We start from the raw sequence: 20,000 nt of genomic DNA on the forward strand, positions 1-20,000 counted from the left end.
TTAATGGCAAAACAAGTTTGCAATTACAAACTTCAAGGGAATTTACCAATAGTTCAATTCTATGTATTATTAAATATACATATTGTTTCAGCAATTAACTTAGCTCCACCCTCCTGTGATGTCATAAGATTTCACAAAGTCAATGATTTAATAAGATTTAAGCATGACAGGGACATAAAATTTGTTGGAGTCTTTTTCACTAGTTATTGTAAACAAGAGGCCCATGGGCCACATCACTCACCTGAGTCACCTTGGCTCATATTTAAAAGATTTTTCCAATATATTCGCATGTAAAACTTTGATCCCTATTGTGGCCCCAACTTACTCCCGGGGACCATGATTTTTTCAAAATTGAATCTGGACAATGTCAGGAAGCTTTCATGTGAATGTAAACTTTTCTGGCTCAGTGATTTTTCAGAAGAACATTTTTAAAGATTTCCCCTATATATTTGTATTTAAAACTTTGATCCCCTATTGTCGCCTCATCTTACCCCCGGTGGCCATGATTTTAATAAACTTGAATCTGCACTATGTCAGGAAGCATTCATGTAAATTTCAACTTTCCTGGCCCAGTAGTTTTTGAGAAGAAGATTTTTAAAGATTTTCCCTATATATTTGTATATAATACTTTGATCCCCTATTGTGGCCCCATCATACCCCCGGGGGCCATGATTTGAACAAACTTGAATCTGCACTATGTCCGGAGCTTTCATGTAAATTTCAGCTTTTCTGGCTCAGTGGTTCTTGAGAAGAAGATTTTTTTTAAATTTCCCTATATATTTGTATGTAAAACTTTGATCCCCTATTGTGGCCCCATCCAACCCCCGGGGGCCATGATTTGAACAAACTTGAATCTGCACTATGTCCGGAAGCTTTCATGTAAATTTCAGCTCTTCTGGCCCAGTGGTTCTTGAGAAGAAGATTTTTAAATGACCCCACCCAATTTTTGCATTTTTGTGATTATCTCCCCTTTGAAAGGGGCATGGCCCTTCATTTGTATAAACTTGAAAGCCCTTCACCCAAGGATGCTTTTGGCCATGTTTGGTTGAAACTGGCCCTGTGATTCTGGAGAAGAAGTAGAAAATGTAAAGTTTACAGACAAGACGGAGAGACAGATGGACGGACGAACAGACGACGGACAACAGGTTATCAGAAAAGCTCACTTGAGCTTTCAGCTCAGGTGAGTTAAAAATCTTGTTAACCATGAAATATTTTAAAAGTCGTATATGAATAATCAGTTATATGTTTGAAATATTGAATCCAAGGCCAATAACCCTGTTTTCATTAAATTATCTATCAAGTCCATTATGCAATGGATTTTCTTTATTTTCCCCAAACATTTTGTATATTTAAAAAGAGACAGTTTCATGAAATTGTTATGAATACTATTATATCATTTTAACCAGTTTTTGTGAAATTTTGATAATACTGTTTAAGAAGGTATGCTACACCAGAGAAATTTGATACAGATGAAAAGTGAAGGATATGTAAAACAATATTTTGAAATTGAAAATTTTCAAATTTACCTATTTAATCAAAAAACACAGTTTTAGTTGAAAGCAATCTCAGAAAAATTTAAAACCTCTGCTGGACTCGAACACGTGATCTACAGTTCATCAGTCAACGTGCTAACCTACTGAGCTACTCAGCTAGGTGAGAATTCTTTAAATGAATAGACAAATATTGCTGATATTTATATTTTCATCCATGTTTTAAAAGGAAGTCAGCCATTATGACAATGTAGAGTACCTCCTTAACTTATTTTTCACCTGAATAAAAGAAAAGTAACTCTTTCTTTATGAATATCACCTATCAAATATTCACAAAGAGGAGTAACTCTGATAACTTTGTAGCTCATTTCATACCCTCAACCAGCAATCTTCTAATGTTTGGGTGTGATTAAGAGTTGGGTTATACAATCAGTACTGTGAACTAATACTGACCGATTGAGAGCTGTGTACTGCTTACCAAGCAGATGGGTCCACTTTAGCATGCCTGTTTATTTCCAGACCAGCATGATGAGTAGATCGTTGGTTTTTTATGGCAACCCTTCTCCAGTAGGGATAAGTTCATGTTATTCTTTTTGTAGCTTTGTATTTTACTGTAAGTATATCTATGTTTCCTAGTGTTCGATATATATGTACAGTAAAACATGATTACAGCGAACACGCTTATATCGAGATGTTTGTAAAACATATATGCCTCCCATGATGCAAAATTGAAAAGGGTTATACACATGCATAATATGATTGATAGTAGTATCACCAATTCAAAATATTGAGCAGACAATATCTTTCAATGTCAGGAGTGGATTGACCAAGTGTAAAATCAATAGGGGTCATCTACTCCTTATGCTGTACCAGTGTACCAGGTTTGGTGTCAATCAAGCAAATAATTCTTAAAATATATTTTCATGTCCAGTTTAACAATTGACCTTTGACCATGTGACCTCAAAATCAATAGGGGTCATCTTCTCCTGAAGATGTACCAGGGTACCAAATTTGATGTCTGTCAAGCAAAGGGTTCTCAAGATATTGAGCGGACAGTATATTCCTATGTCCAGTTTGACCCTTGACATTTGGCCATGTGATCTCAAGATCAATAGGGGTCATATTATCCTGAAGATGTACCAGTGTACCAAGTTTGATGTCTGTCAAGCAAAGGGTTCTCAAGATATTGAGCAGAGGAAAGTGTCTTCCTATGTGCAGACCTGAAAAACAATAGGGGTCCTCTTCTACTCATAACCCACCCTCATATGAAATATCATTACGATCAAGTGAATGGTTCTTAAGATATTGAGTGGACAACATTTGGTCTACCAACCGACTGACCGGTGCAAACCAATATGCCCCTCTTCTTTGATTGTATCTTGCTTAATGTCTTGCTCGAGAATTTTTCACTCATATGGACACGTCACCAAGACTGGTGAAGGGCTTCAAATTTAGGCCTATACTCGGCACTTACGGCCATTGAGCAGTGAGGGTTCTTTAGAGTGCCACACCTACTGTGACACAGGACATCCGTTTTTAAGGTTATCTCCGAGGACCCGTGACATTCACACCTGATTATGAGCGTTTGACAATGAAACTGTCACTACATGTTTTAACGACTAAGGTCTGTTGCAGCCGGGATTCGAACACCGGCCTTCCGCATGTGGGGCGAACGCTCTAACCTCTAGGCCACCGCGGTGGTTTAATAAAGTCATGCTTACAGTGAAGTAATTTTCTGTTGCTTTTTACAAAACATTGTAAACTCACTGGATATAATGAATAACATTTATAACAAATCAAAATTGTTCCTCCCCAGCACTTTGCTATAGCCATGTTTTACTGTATGTGTACTTGTTTATCTGCTATAGATTTATTCTCAATTATGTGTGAGAACTTGATTATTGACACATTAGAATTGACACTACTCAGACATTTTGGTCTACCTTCCTTCACATATTAAACTTCATCAGAAGCAAGTGAACGGAAGCCATCATCAAAGGATGGGGATCGTTGAAGGGAGACCCCTGTTACACATTCAACAATTGAATCATGGACATTTATTTTATTGTGCAATACATAAAATTTTAAATAAATAAGAGATGTTTGTAAAACACATATGCCCCCCATGGTGCAAAATTGAAAAGGGTTATACACACACACATCATTTAATTGAGAGTAGTATCATCAATTCAAAATATTGAGCAGACAATATCTTCCTATGTCAAGAGTGGATTGACCATGTGACTTAAAAATCAATAGGGGTCATCAACTCCTGAAGATGTACCAGTGTACCAAGTTTGATGTCTGTCAAGCAAAGGGTTCTCAAGATATTGAAGGGACAGTATATTCCTATGTCCAGTTTGACCCTTGACCTTTGGCCATGTGACATCAAATGCATTAGTAGTCATCTTCTCCTGAAGATGTACCAGTGTACCAAGTTTGATGTCTGTCAAGCAAAGGGTTCTCAAGATATTGAACAGACAGTATAGACAGTATATTCCTATATCCAGTTTGACCCTTGACCTTTGACCATGTGACCTCAAATTCAATAGGGGTCATCTTTTCCTGAAGATGTACCAATGTACCAAGTTTGAAGTCTGTCAAGCAAAGGGTTCTCAAGATATTGAGCGGACAGTATATTCCTATGTCCACCTTGACCTTTGACCATGTGACCTCAAATCATTAGGGGTCATCTTTTCCTGAAGATGTACCAGTGTACCAAGTTCGATGTCTGTCAAGTAAAGGATTCTTGAGACATTCAGTGGTCAATATATTCCTATGTCCAGTTTGACCCTTGACCTTTGACCATGTGACCTCAAAATCAATAGGTGTCATCTTCTCCTGATGATGTACCAGTGTACCAAGTCTGATGTCTGTCAAGCAAAGGGTTCTCAAGATATTGAGCGGACAGTATATTCCTATGTCCAGTTTTACCCTTGACCTTTGACCATGTGACCTCAAAATCATTAGGGGTCATCTTTTCCTGAAGATGTACCAGTGTACCAAGTTCGATGTCTGTCAAGTAAAGGATTCTTGAGACATTCAGTGGTCAATATATTCCTATGTCCAGTTTGACCCTTGACCTTTGACCATGTGACCTCAAAATCAATAGGTGTCATCTTCTCCTGATGATGTACCAGTGTACCAAGTCTGATGTCTGTCAAGCAAAGGGTTCTCAAGATATTGAGTGGACAGTATATTCCTATGTCCAGAGTAGATTGACCCTTGACTTTTAACCTTTTGACCTGAAAAACAATAGGGGTCCTCTTCTTTTTATAACCAACCCACATATGAAATATCATTACAATCAAGTGAATGGTTCTCAAGATATTGAGTGGACAACTCATGGTCTACCACATGGGGTTAAGACCAGCAGTTTGACCTTGACCATTGACCACGTGACCTGAAAATCAATAGGGATCATCTACTCTCTAAGGAAAGCCTCTGTATCAATTTTGGCTATTATCAAGCAAAGGGGTCAAAAGATATTGAGCGGACAACACATGGGCTTAAGACCAGAGGTTTGACCTTGACCTTTGACCATGTGACCTGAAAATCAATAAGGATCATCTACTCTCCTGGGGCAACCCCTGTACCAAGTTTGGTTGTTATCAAGCAAAGGGGTCGAAAGATATTGAGCGGACAACACATGGTCTACAGACCGACCGACCGACAGTTGCAAAACAATATGCCCCCTCTTTTTCAAAGGGGGGCATAAAAAAGGAGGGTTGGGTTTGGTTTTTATTACTTGACTGATTGAACAAGCAACATTTGTTGTGACACTTGTTTTTGGGATTCAAACAAAACCATCTCCTTCACCTATCACATGTACACAGGAAATTTACATGTATCATGCTATAAACAGAAAACCTTTGATGGGAGATTTTAAGAATGCATACACTTTTGTTAACCTGCTTTGACAAAAGTGTGGGGACATACATACTTTCCTTTCTCTGCAAGTCCTTTAATTTGACAGACTCTTAACTTCGTTAATATTCTTACAAATATTTTCACCAGTACATAAAACTATAACAATACTTTTTGATCAATACCAAACTGATGCCTCAGATAAAAGACCAAAAACAAGTAAGCGGTCACTATTTTTTTATGGATAGCTTACTCCATTCTTAATCCATAAATTTTAATCTAACTCATTTTACGCATTTTATGCATGTATCCATCAAAACTTTCAATATTTTATTTTTCAGAACTTTCTACACTTGAATTCTTACTTGTAATTCTTGTTTTGAATTTGCATGCTCTATTTTCAATTATATTTTCACCTGACTGATAAAACGCTTGCTGCCCTTCTAAACTGGTACTCACTTTGTTGGTACCCTCCTCCTTGCTGCCCAAAGTTTCTTGGTGGTGGTATTGTTGCACCATACTGATTCCCAACTCCATGTCTGTAAACAACATTATACTCTACACTACATTACATATAGAAATGGCCACAGCAAAAACAGGAGAGAGAAACACCAAAATAAAGAAATCCTTATAGCATGAATTACCAGACAGTCCATAGAAATAACTGAAACATATTCTATGATAACACTTATCTTAGTAGTAATCTTATTTTGGCGATTTTTGCACCAGCTAAGCATACACCTCTGACAAATGACTATACATGTTATTTATGATTGCTCAGTTAGGGTTGGTTATGTTGAAAAATTTACTAATGATTACCCAATATCAGTGCAGGTACATCGTTTATCATAGTGTAGCTATAATTAACTAAATATCATATGTACTTTTTTGACTCAATATAGCTCTGTTTTATACTACTGGTGAAGGGTAAGACTACTGCTGTCCTGCCAGTACCCCTACCTGATCATGCGGTTGGCTGCTCCCATATCCTTCCCACGATACATACTGTTACGCGACATGCCGACCTGTGGCCGCCAGCCCCGACCTGGGTTCCTCTGATTAAAATCCTCGGGCTTTAGGACTTTGTCTGGCATCCTAAACATTTCAATTAATACAAGATTAACATAATACATTGAAAGTGTATGCAAAAAAGTCTCATTAGTTCAAGTTCATTAGAATTAAGCAAACCTGTCACATCTATACCTGTTATTGTTACTGTAAGTATGTAATATTTGTAACTAATTCTGATATCTTAATACATGTACGTCTAATATCATTGAATGCTTATAACTTTTAAATTTAAATTTCCTGGAGGAAAACAATTAACAAATGAATAGAAATGAAGAGTTTTATTCACTTCACAAATCCAGTCCATTCACATAATTGTATTTAATATTAGAAATTTCATTCCTGTCATTTTACTTTTTGTATTTCCAGAAAACAAAAGATAACGTAATTCTTTAACAACGTTCCAATAGATGTTTTTGACACATTTTCCGAAAATGTCTCTTAATGGCAAACATCCACTTCCTTTCGATTTACATACAACCAAGTAGATTTAAATTACATGTAAATTTGTATATACACAGAATCAGACAAAAAAATTAATCTTCAGTTTCTCAGGCATGGCTGCTACTACATTGATCTTTTAACCATTTCATTCCTTGTGTTCAACGTTGTTTATCATTGAGTACACTTTTCTTGTACTACTGTGATCCATGTAGAGCCTTTTAGTGAAACAAAAGTTTCAAAGTTATAGTTTTTCTTTTTATCTTCAAACAATATTTTATTAAAAAAATTAATAGGATTGGGCAGCAGCACAGCCTATTTTAGCCCTCTCCCTAGAAGTTTCAAAGTTTTATGAAATGTAAAGTTCATTTTTGGTAACACAATTACTTTATGCATTATCTCTTAGATACAAGTGATTACAAACATTGTTACTGTTTATAATGAGTGATTGAAAATAAATGAACAAAAAAAAAAGAATGTTCACTTCGTAATTATATATAGAATGTTAATGTAAAACAAGAAAGAAAAACAACACATATGACAGCTAATAAAAAAAATCCCTGCCTCATTACATATGTAAAAGTTGAAATTTTTGGCCTAAGAACTACAGATCTTCTTTTTTTTTTTGTCTTAAGCTGAATATCAACTTTAGTAAAATATAAATTTGAACTATAACTCTGCATTAAAGGGACTGATTCACGATTTTCCCCAAAATTTAGTTTTTCACTTTTAATTATCAAAATCTATTGTCTAATGTGTTAAAAAGATTTCACATAAAAATTAAGGTTATGCATTATCACAGAAGCTCATTTTAGAGTTATTATTTGTTTTGTAAACAAAGATTGCAGTATGTTATTGTTTACGAAATTTTCAAAAGAAATGGATATCGATCTAAGTTTATTATATCTTTCACATTTCAAGTATTCTTTGGGTAAAATGTGTTATCTAAAAGTTAAAATTTGTGACTATGCAAAATTAAGATGCTTTATATTACAAAATTAACATTTCACTGGTTTGTTTGTATACATAAAAAGACTTGAGTCTTTGTTTACATAACACAGATTTAAGGCTAAAATATTGCTTTTATTCTTGCGTTCAGAGGGTCAAAATTTTGGCTGTCAACATTAAATCAGTTATGTTTTTAATGTTTAACATCAAAAATGAAAAAAAAAAAATTCTTCAAAAATCGTGAACCAGTCCCTTTAAGTCAAGTTGCTAAAATCAATGTATAGGGATTTACCCTGGGTTGTATTTGATACATCGATGCCTCAGGGTAAATTCGATTTAAAATCGACACTAGTGTTTAACTGTGTTACTTGAGTATACTCCCCATTTTAGAAGGAGTGACAAGTGTTCCAAAATGGCGGTGTGTTAGGAAGAGACGTTGTGTGAAGATTACTCGTTTATATTTCGTATCAGAAATGTCAAGCATCGATAAAAACACAATACAAAAAATGATTCTGACATATTTAAGAAATTTCTTCATTTTACATTTAAAATTGAACAGGAAATTAAAAGGAAACTTTTAACAGCATTTGCAAATGCACACTGTCAAAATGCTGTATTAAAATACAACTATAATGATTTTTTTTTTATAATTTTCTTCTACTAATTTAACAAAATGCTATTCTAAATGAGTATATGACAATTAAAAGATATATTACAATTGTCTTTTTTAATGCAAAAATGATTTTGTTTAATATCACATTTCCCTATCAGAGTTTGCATTTCTTGTGTTTCTACCTTGCATGTCATAAACAAACACTACAGAAATGAGATATTTTATTTTCATATATGGAGTACATTAATTGAGCATGTGTAAATTCAACTGTCACAAGAGTTGATTTAATCAAATTCACTCTCAAGGTATATGGAATACAACCCTGGGTTAATCCCTGTACACCCTTGATTGGGTCGGGATAAAGAATCCATTTCCTATGTAACTTGTAAGAGTTAAACTTGTAAAAGTTTTCCAATCATGTGTGGTTGACAAACAATACCGTATAATGGGTATTTTCTGTGGGTGGAAATTTTTTGTGATCCGAGCCATAAAAGGTATCAAATTATATTCTACATTTTCAATTTCTGCGGTTGCATTATACTTATCTTTACCTGCATGTATCAATATATATTTTTTGCAGATTTTTCATATCCATAAAAAATGGACAACTGCAGAAAATACCCATTATACAGTATGATGTTTGAAAGAGCTGTCCCTATTTGAACACGTAACTGCTCAAGAGAAAAAAAATATAGCCCAAGGCCTAATTGGTTTATTTCATTAAAATAAAATTTGTACTAATTTTATTACTTTCGTGATAATAATAATTCATTAATTTATTTACACACAATTTTTAATTGCATTTAGAGAGACAATGTGTTGTGACAGCACACTATTTACCCCGGCTTCAGCAGGGCATAAGGAAAGCATTCCTCTTACAAGTTCCATAGGAAATGAAAGTTTTGTATGGCATGCTTGAGGAGAAAAATAGATGAACTGAACAGGATGAAGAGATTTTTTGCCATAATTTCATTATCATTTCATAAATGATATGACCTGGACTCATTAATACTTGATTTTCTGACATCAGACAATTTCACCCACAAAAAACAATTACACGGTCATCCTTAAATGGAGACTCTAAATGTGAATTTTCATACAGTGTAGAGTCTGGAAACAAAACAATGGCATCGAACCTCTGATCCTTGTCTTCATTCATAAATTAAGCTCTGTCGCTTGGATAAAAACAAGAAATATTGAATAAGAAGAACAAATCAAATGAAGCATTCAAACAAATTTTAGGACACAGAAAAAGAGACATGTTTAGTAAACAATAGTAATTAATGAAAAAATAACAACTGGACTTCTTGTTCAGTGTCTAGTATTGAAAGATCTAAAGATGCTCAATCCCACATCTCGTTTCCTACGGTGGAATGTGGGATGAAATTCATAGAAAACATGTATACCATACATATGATAAAATAATTATAGAATGAACCACTGAGTCTTCCACTTACAGCCACAGATACTGGTAGATAGGAAACAAATCTAGCTTGGGGGTCAGGGAAGGTGCAATCTTATCCCCATCAAACCTTCACATCAAATGTAGTCATTAAATAAGCATAGTACAAATACATTTGTACACATGAAGAATACTGTATTTCAGTGTAGACTAGACAAGGTTTCCAGTGCATCAAAGTATTGGTCAAAAAGACTTACAGGCTGCCTGTGACTCAACATTAGGTAATAGGTGTTTTCTTCAACGCAAGAAAGATAAAAGCCTCAGAAACCTTAGCCCAAAAAGTTTACACCTAGGATTGGCTTTTAACATATGTCTGTGTCATATGATTGTGCTTGGCAGGTACTAGTGTACCAATTCAATTCTTTATTCTCCTTACCAACAGTACAAAGGTATTGAAAAAATACATACGAGTATTCATACAAATATACAATATGATGTGTTCATAATATATACATATGTACAAACTGCAGCAATGTACCAAAGTATATTACATAAAAATTATATTTTTCACTCAGAAATACATTTTGTAGAAAACATGCATTAAAAAAATGTATTTTTCCTTCTTCAAAAGCTATAAATTATTATGATAAAAACCTTTGTATTTACTTACACAGCTCCTTCAAGAACCACAGCCTCAAACAAGTGATCTTCATCATACTGTGGGTCTTTATAATGAACACTGATAAAATAACAACCATACTATACACAACATATCCCAACAATACACATCAAATATCACTACAATACATATAAAAATACCTACAATACACATCAAATATCACTCAATAAAAACAAACATCCCTACTTTAAACACTAAACATCTATCTGTGAACTTTTTCTTCTTTTGATATCAAGGTGATATAATTTGAAGTACATTTTGTAAATGTACCTGTTAGCCAACCCAAACTTACCTAAGAGCCCTGTTGTCTGTGATTGGTTGGAGTTCTTTCAGTGGGGACTCAACAGTCCTGAAATAGGTTTCATATATACTATATACGTGTATGTAAATTTATATAAATTCAATATACCAGTAATCAAATCTTTGTTTATTAGTGCACATTTCCCCACAATTCCTAGCATCATTTTAATATCATTGTGTTAAAACCATATTCAAATTGAAATCATTCACTATTTATCCACCTTCTCCGACAAAATATTTCTAAAATTACGAAGAAATTGCACTACTACACATGTCAATACAATGATTGTGCTGATTAGCATGTTTCTGATAACTTACTCTCCTGTCAGGGTGACCCTTTTGTCCGACCACACCAAGCCTGCCATTCCCTCTGAATTCTTGGGGTTTAACTGTACTCCCTGTCAAAAAATAATTATTCTTAGTGCTTAACAGACAAAGAAGAGTTGTAATGACAGTCGGGCTCTGTAACATGAGTGGTATCTGTGATTTGAAATTTGTCTGCTAAATGACTGTGTGATGTGTACAGTGTGTGTGTTTGTCTATGTACTTGTCACAAAACAAGGGGGGGGGGTTAAATACTAGAACATTGAGTAGTTTTGGCAAAGAAGTAGGTGAACAGAAAGAAGCATTAATCCAGTCATTCATCAATGTCGGTTTAGTGCGATAGTTCATCACGTTTACGTCAATTATATTGAGATACGGTTTTGTTTTATCACTGTAAAAACTGACATAGAAAACTGAAGAAATAAAAGCACGAGTTACACAAACATATTACCACCTTATCATGAATAACGTAACACATGACGGAAAATACAGTATCCAATGAAACTTTACATTAAATAGTCAAACTTTTGTTCTGTCAAGCAGTAAAAACCACAGGCAACTCAAATCTGAGGCACTGAACATCGTAAGTCAATGACAGAACGGACCGATAGCCTAATTCTCCACACTGAGAGACGGAATGATAGCCTAATTCTCCACACTGAGAGACGGAATGATAGCCTAATTCTCCACACTGAGAGACGGAATGATAGCCTAATTCTCCACACTGAGAGACGGAATTGATGATGATGAATTTGAAACTTAATTTGTAAATACACTGTATCTACATGAATATTCAATGTCATGTTTTAAAATATCAACATGTCAAAGTGCACTTTTAACATTTCTTGCCCCCCCCCCCCCCCCCCCCCCCCCCCCCCCCCCCCCCCCCCCCCAATTTCACAGTAATTAGTAAAGAAAAAAAATAACCTGACCTCTGTTGTTTTCTCGCCTTCATAGAGACCCTCTAAAAATGAATAGGATGGATGTCTGATGCCCACAAACAGTCGATCATTGCCCCATGTGTTGCGCTCACCTGCAATGTACAAACAATGTTTAAACTCATCCTCTCAATTACCTTCAACAGGACTACAAAATAAATCATCAAAGGTTTCCACAAGTTCTGATACTGTGTTTAAGTTTACATATAGGTCATGGAATACTGGCAAATAGTACAGAAAAATCCACACAGAGTGCTGTACTCACATTCCTCCTCTGAGAGATCAGGGTAGACTTTCTCTAATGCAGACAACAACCTCTTCTCATCCACAAATGGCAGTAATGCCACACCTACAATTAACGTAAACATTTGGAATGCAAGCATCACTGCTTTCTCCGTTGTGTAGTTCAATTATTCACTTAGAAAATAATTTAACATTTACTCAACAACCTATAAAGCAATCTCTGAATTTTATTTTGCTTTTGCATTTAGAATAGCATTTTGTGCAATAAATTGTTTCACTGCTCCACTAAGGCTTACCTTGCCAAGCATACTTTTTACCATTAAGATCAATCTTAAAATCAGTTGGATAAAAATCTATGATAGGAGATTCCTGAAATCATAAAATGCAAATCATCAATGACAGTTTCATTTAATTTTCTTTAAAATAGGACAAATTTTCAATCAAACATCACACAGCACTATATCACTCAATATTCTTTTTAATTAATGAAACGTGTAAAGCTTAACATTGATCATGCTTACATCCCTGCCCCAAACTTACTGGATCACACATAAGTCTCTGCCAAGTGAGAGGAAGGTGTTTCTTACTGGCGGCTGGAAACACGCCCATCAGCTGTTCTAGGGGCTTAAACTGCCAACACACAAAGGGTGAAAAAATTATGTTACGAAAAAACTATTCTAAATGTTCTCAAAATCTTTCAAAATTGTTGCAATGTTTTTTTCTACAATAATACATTTATCACAACTGTTCGTGAAAAGATCATCAATGTAGCATATACAATATACATATCTCAAATGTACATACAGTGTGAGATTACCTCAAATGTACATACAGTGTGAGATTACCTCAAATGTACATACAATGTTAAATTACCTCAAATGTACATACAGTGTGAGATTACCTCAAATGTACATACAGTGTGAAATTACCTCAAATGTACATACAGTGTGAGATTACCTCAAATGTACATACAGTGTGAGATTACCTCAAATGTACATACAATGTTAAATTACCTCAAATGTACATACAGTGTGAGATTACCTCAAATGTACATACAGTGTGAGATTATCTAAAATGTACATACAGTGTGAGATTATCTAAAATGTACATACAGTGTGGGATTATCTAAAATGTACATACAGTGTGAGATTACCTCAAATGTACATGCAGTGTGAGATTATCTAAAATCAATAACTTTAAATGACTTTTATACATTAGAGTAGAAAATAAAGAAGTAACATAGCAATCTATTACATAGTGATATCCAACGTAACTGAAACGTACATTAGTAGATTGAACATCATGTCGAATAAATACATATGTAAATTTTCATTGAAATGGTGCCCATATCAGATGTACTCAATCGTGATTTAAAATCAGACGTACTCGATCGTGATTTAACATCAGATGTACTTGATCGTGATTTAACATCAGATGTACTCGATCGTGATTTAAAATCAGACGTACTCAACCATGATTTAACATCAGATGTACTCGATCGTGATTTAAAATCAGACGTACTCGATCGTGATTTAAAATCAGACGTACTCAACCATGATTTAACATCAGATGTACTCGATCGTGATTTAAAATCAGATGTACTCGATCGTGATTTAAAATCAGACGTACTCGATCGTGATTTAACATCATATGTACTCGATCGTGATTTAACATCAGACGTACTCGATCGTGATTTAACATCAGATGTACTCGATCGTGATTTAAAATCAGACGTACTCAACCATGATTTAACATCAGATGTACTCGATCGTGATTTAACATCAGATGTACTCGATCGTGATTTAAAATCAGACGTACTCGATCGTGATTTAAAATCAGACGTACTCAATCGTGATTTAACATCAGATGTACTCGATCGTGATTTAAAATCAGACGTACTCGATCGTGATTTAAAATCAGACGTACTCGATCGTGATTTAACATCAGATGTACTCGATCGTGATTTAAAATCAGATGTACTCAATCGTGATCTAACATCAGATGTACTCGATCATGATTTAAAATCAGACGTACTCGATCGTGATTTAACATCAGATGTACTCGATCGTGATTTAAAATCAGACGTACTCAACCATGATTTAACATCAGATGTACTCGATCGTGATTTAAAATCAGACGTACTCGATCGTGATTTAAAATCAGACGTACTCAATCGTGATTTAACATCAGATGTACTCGATCGTGATTTAAAATCAGACGTACTCGATCGTGATTTAACATCAGATGTACTCGATCGTGATTTAAAATCAGACGTACTCAACCATGATTTAACATCAGATGTACTCGATCGTGATTTAAAATCAGACGTACTCGATCGTGATTTAAAATCAGACGTACTCAATCGTGATTTAACATCAGATGTACTCGATCGTGATTTAAAATCAGACGTACTCGATCGTGATTTAAAATCAGACGTACTCAATCGTGATTTAACATCAGATGTACTCGATCGTGATTTAAAATCAGATGTACTCGATCGTGATTTAAAATCAGATGTACTCGATCGTGATCTAACATCAGATGTACTCGATCATGATTTAACATCAGACGTACTCGATCGTGATTTAACATCAGATGTACACGATCGTGATTTAACATCAGATGTACTCAATCGTGATTTAAAATCAGACGTACTCGATCGTGATCTAACATCAGACGTACTCAATCATGATTTAACATCAGATGTACTCTATCGTGATTTAAAATCAGATGTACTCGATCGTGATTTAAAATCAGATGTACTCGATCGTGATTTAAAATCAGATGTACTCAATCGTGATCTAACATCAGATGTACTCGATCATGATTTAAAATCAGACGTACTCGATCATGATTTAACATCAGATGTACTCGATCATGATTTAACATCAGATGTACTCGATCGTGATTTAAAATCAGATGTACTCGACCGTGATTTAAAATCAGACGTACTCGATCAGCTTGCTCAAATCAAGAGTGTATAAGTGAGAATTATCATAAAATCCAGTGTACCCGTGTACGACTGATTCTGTCCAGTGTACCCGTGTACGACTGATTCTGTCCAGTGTACCCGTGTAAGACTGATTCTGTCCAGTGTACCCGTGTACGACTGATTCTGTCCAGTGTACCCGTGTACGACTGATTCTGTCCAGTGTACCCTTGTACGACTGATTCTGTCCAGTGTACCCGTGTACGACTGATTCTGTCCAGTGTACCCTTGTACGACTGATTCTGTCCAGTGTACCCGTGTACGACTGATTCTGTCCAGTGTACCCGTGTACGACTGATTCTGTCCAGTGTACGACTGATTCTTGTTGTGATGCTTTAGAACTTTATTGCTTTGGGATTTTTATTCTCTAGGTAGATGTGAGAAAATTACTGCTGTTAATAGATATGGAAATTCACATTTGTGTATGTAGATACCTATAATTTTTATGTTGCGTGGAGTTCTGTTCAGTTATTTGCAGATCAAAATAATAAGTATGAGTGGCCAGATCAAATAAATAGTAATTTACAATAACAAGCCTGAATATAATTTATCTCTATCTATATGTAACTGATCTGTTTATGTCATTTATCTCTATGTACACATAACAGATCTCTTTGTGTAATTTATCTCTATCTACACGTAACGGATCTGTTTATGCAATTTATCTCTATCTATACATAACTGATCTGTATGTCATTTATCTCTATCTATACATAACTGATCTGTATGTAATTTATCTCTATCTATACGTAACTGATCTGTAAATGTAATTTATTTCTATGTACACTTAACAGATCTGTTTATGTAATTTATCTCTATGTACACGTAATGGATCTGTTTATGTAATTTATCTCTATGTACACGTAACGGATCTGTTTATGTAATTTATCTCTATGTACACGTAACTGATCTGTTTATGTAATTTATCTCTATGTATACGTAACGGATCTGTTTATGTAATTTATCTCTATGTACACGTAATGGATCTGTTTATGTAATTTATCTCTATGTACACGTAATGGATCTGTTTATGTAATTTATCTCTATGTACACGTGACTGATCTGTAAATGTAATTTATTTCTATGTACACGTAACTGATCTGTTTATGTAATTTATCTCTATGTACACTTAATGGATCTGTTTATGTAATTTATCTCTATGTACACGTAACAGATCTGTTAATGTAATTTATCTCTATGCACACGTAACGGATCTGTTTATGTAATTTATCTCTATCTATACGTAACTGATCTGTAAATGTAATTTATTTCTATGTACACTTAACAGATCTGTTTATGTAATTTATCTCTATGTACACGTAACTGATCTGTTTATGTAATTTATCTCTATGTACACGTAACAGATCTGTTAATGTAATTTATCTCTATGCACACGTAACGGATCTGTTTATGTAATTTATCTCTATCTATACGTAACTGATCTGTAAATGTAATTTATTTCTATGTACACTTAACGGATCTGTTTATGTAATTTATCTCTATGTACACGTAACTGATCTGTTTATGTAATTTATTTCTATGTACACTTAATGGATCTGTTTATGTAATTTATCTTTATGTACACGTAACGGATCTGTTTATGTAATTTATCTCTATGTACACGTAACGGATCTGTTTATGTAATTTATCTCTATGTACACGTAACGGATCTGTTTATGTAATTTATCTCTATGTACACGTAACTGATCTGTTTATGTAATTTATCTCTATGTACACGTAACGGATCTGTTTATGTAATTTATTTCTATGTACACGTAACTGATCTGTTTATGTCATTTATCTTTATGTACACGTAACTGATTTGTTTATGTCATTTATCTTTATGTACACGTAACTGATCTGTTTATGTCATTTATCTCTAAGTACACGTAACTGATCTGTTTATGTAATTTATCTCTATGTACACGTAACTGATCTGTGTATGTAATTTATCTCTATGTACATTTAATTATTCTCTATACGCGTGTATCTGATCTCTCTATATATGGAACTAATCTCCATATAGAGTACATGAACATGTCTCTTCATAAAAATACAGTGAAACTACTCTAAACCAGCCAGCTGCTGGACTGACTGAGACGGACAGAATTAAAGGAGTGGGCAGTTTATCGAAAATTTAGCCTTTAGTGACAACTTTATAAACATGTTTGCCATTTAATTTTAGCACTAGAACTAAATAACATGCATAAACATTTTACAAGAAATAAAAATTCTTTTCCATCCAGGATAGAAACACTCCACATCAATAGTACTCACAAAAAAGTCTCCACATCAATAGTACTCACAAAAAAGTCTACATCAATAGTACTCACAAAAAAGTCTCCACATCAATAGTACTCACAAAAAAGTCTCCACATCAATAGTACTCACAAAAAAGTCTCCACATCAATAGTACTCACAAAAAAGTATCTACATCAATAGTACTCACAAAAAAGTCTCCACATCAATAGTACTCACAAAAAAGTCTCCACATCAATAGTACTCACAAAAAAGTCTCCACATCAATAGTACTCACAAAAAAGTCTCTTGATGTGAACACATTGTAATTGATATATTGTTGACTTAAATCAGCCTGGTGATCCAGAATGCCATCCTTTACAGCTTTAAAAATCAGAAAATAATTAAGGAGGTTTTCAGAGGAGCTGGTTTGGAGAAGTTGCACTGTCATTTGGGAGGACCAGTTTTTTTGGAGGGGCTGGTTTGGAGAACTTTCACTGCACATTTATGAGAGTATTTTCTTCATGTGACTTTTTATTTTAAAAGTTGCCTTGACACAAAAATAAGATTTTCTAGCATGAATATTAATAAGTAAAGATGAACAAACTGATCACATGGGAAAACATGATAAAACCAACATGGCAAGATTATGGAGATGGGTGTTTTACATTCTTACAATCAAATATATTAGAATTAAGCTATCATACAAAATTACACACATTTATACACTTGTAGTTTCAGATATGTTTTGAATGAACTTACTGGTACTGTGTGTTTCTCGAACGAGTTGGACAGCTGTGCGATATTCACAAAATCTGAGGCAAAAGGTGCGTAGTGGTAAGGGAAGTACCACTTCCAGGAGGCACAGCCCTACAGTAAGTAAAATATTTACAGAAATACAAAAAATTAAGCAAGAGCTTAGCCCTGACAATTAGTGCAAGAACTGGTACTGTACATCTACATTTCCACCAAAATCCATCAAATATCCTATTTAAAAAATTAATATTAAAGTTATTCCTACATTTTATCGACTACTGCTAATTTCTCTATTGAAGACAACACAGTACATCAGTTTTGTTTGATCAAAGATACGTGTATAAAAGGTATTGATGGTATAACAAAGGTACGTGTATGAAAGGTATTGATAACAAAGGACGTGTATTAACAAAGGTACGTGTATGAGAGGTATTGATAACAAAGGTACATGTACGTGTATGAGGTATTGATAACAAAGGTACGTGTATGAGAGGTATTGACAGCAAAGGCATGTGTATCAAAGGTTTTGATGATATAAAAATGGTACCTTATTTTTGACCTTATCATATACACTATAAATTCGCTTACCTGGTAGTAGTATCTCAGGACCCAACACAGACCTCGTACATAGTGATTTGCCTAAAAATGAAATACAAAACAAACTGTAAAATAACATTTCATGGTTTTAAAACAATTTGTAATATCCACACAGCCCTGTAAAATACAGCACATAGTGTATGGAGTGTATCTTTAAGCAGTTTTACCACTGTATGTCTGAATTCCTCGTCTGAGCCATCGACTCCAAACTTTGAGCTGTAGTATCTGTCCTTCCATCCATCCTCCCACAGTCTGTAACCAAGGAAAGCAGATAACAACAGACAGAATATTTAGTGAGAACATTTAACATTAAATCAGAAGACAAAATAACATTAACACAATCCTATCCTCTTAATCTTATGATAGCATGGCTCTTCTTTCAATATCAGTGTAGTTACTCTATTTAATCATTTCATGATATAATTGAATAACCCCAAAATGTTTTAATTATTTCCCCGTTGGAATGGGGCATATTTAAGTAGAAAAAAAATGAATGATTAAGGATATCAAAGCATGCAAAATTTATCTGCAAATGTATTTTTCTCATACTTGATAAATCTTAGTATAATGGATCAATACAAATATGTTCAAATCATGTTGGGTTTCTAGGTGTTTGTAGGGATTATGGGCACAGAAATGTTACCTCCTCTAAAAATCATAAATTCCTCAAATTCACGTCCCTGCAATGTTCTAAATCACTGTTACATCACAATATACCAGACAGTTTTAATGTCACTGCCTACTACAAGGTGTAACACAGTCTGATAGACTATGATGTTATCATGAAGACCGCAACTATTATGACATGCAGTTTCTGATATATTTCAATCATGTGATCAGTGGCCTGTCTATCCTTAAAAACTTTTCTTTAAATATCCTGATTCAGCCCTCCATGCAGGAAAGATTACAAAATAGCTTCTAAAAGCCTGATTGATTGATTGATTGTTTAACGTCTCTCTCTTTCTCTCTCTCAAGAATTTTACACTCATATGGAGACATCACCAAGACCAGCAAAGACCAAGACTGGTGAAGGGCTTCAAATTTAGGCCTTTGCTCAGCACTTATGGCCATTGAGCAGTGAAGGTTTTTTAGCGTGCCACACCTACT

At 34.5% G+C, this 20,000-nt stretch overlaps 1 protein-coding gene across 3 annotated transcripts in view; it reads right to left on the reverse strand.

Annotated features, from left to right (window-relative positions):
* LOC125652407 (5'-3' exoribonuclease 2-like) overlaps nucleotides 1–20,000 on the reverse strand; it is a 59,878-nt gene that overhangs the window by 13,473 nt on the left and 26,405 nt on the right. For 2 of the 3 annotated variants that reach the window (XM_056164941.1, XM_056164942.1), the window contains exons 19-31: nucleotides 19,061–19,145; nucleotides 18,885–18,935; nucleotides 18,303–18,410; nucleotides 12,854–12,943; nucleotides 12,610–12,682; nucleotides 12,336–12,419; nucleotides 12,065–12,165; nucleotides 11,127–11,206; nucleotides 10,801–10,857; nucleotides 10,500–10,568; nucleotides 9,885–9,959; nucleotides 6,318–6,452; nucleotides 5,817–5,896 (exon numbers count right to left, since the gene is read on the reverse strand). In XM_056164941.1, the coding sequence (XP_056020916.1) occupies nucleotides 5,817–5,896; nucleotides 6,318–6,452; nucleotides 9,885–9,959; nucleotides 10,500–10,568; nucleotides 10,801–10,857; nucleotides 11,127–11,206; nucleotides 12,065–12,165; nucleotides 12,336–12,419; nucleotides 12,610–12,682; nucleotides 12,854–12,943; nucleotides 18,303–18,410; nucleotides 18,885–18,935; nucleotides 19,061–19,145 (1,088 nt within the window). The remainder of the gene's footprint in view (nucleotides 1–5,816; nucleotides 5,897–6,317; nucleotides 6,453–9,884; nucleotides 9,960–10,499; nucleotides 10,569–10,800; nucleotides 10,858–11,126; nucleotides 11,207–12,064; nucleotides 12,166–12,335; nucleotides 12,420–12,609; nucleotides 12,683–12,853; nucleotides 12,944–18,302; nucleotides 18,411–18,884; nucleotides 18,936–19,060; nucleotides 19,146–20,000) is intronic. The other variant, XM_048881597.2, reaches the window with a different exon arrangement.

The sequence above is a fragment of the Ostrea edulis genome, chromosome 5 (assembly GCF_947568905.1).
Source record: "Ostrea edulis chromosome 5, xbOstEdul1.1, whole genome shotgun sequence".
In the NCBI taxonomy this organism is placed as follows: domain Eukaryota; kingdom Metazoa; phylum Mollusca; class Bivalvia; order Ostreida; family Ostreidae; genus Ostrea; species Ostrea edulis.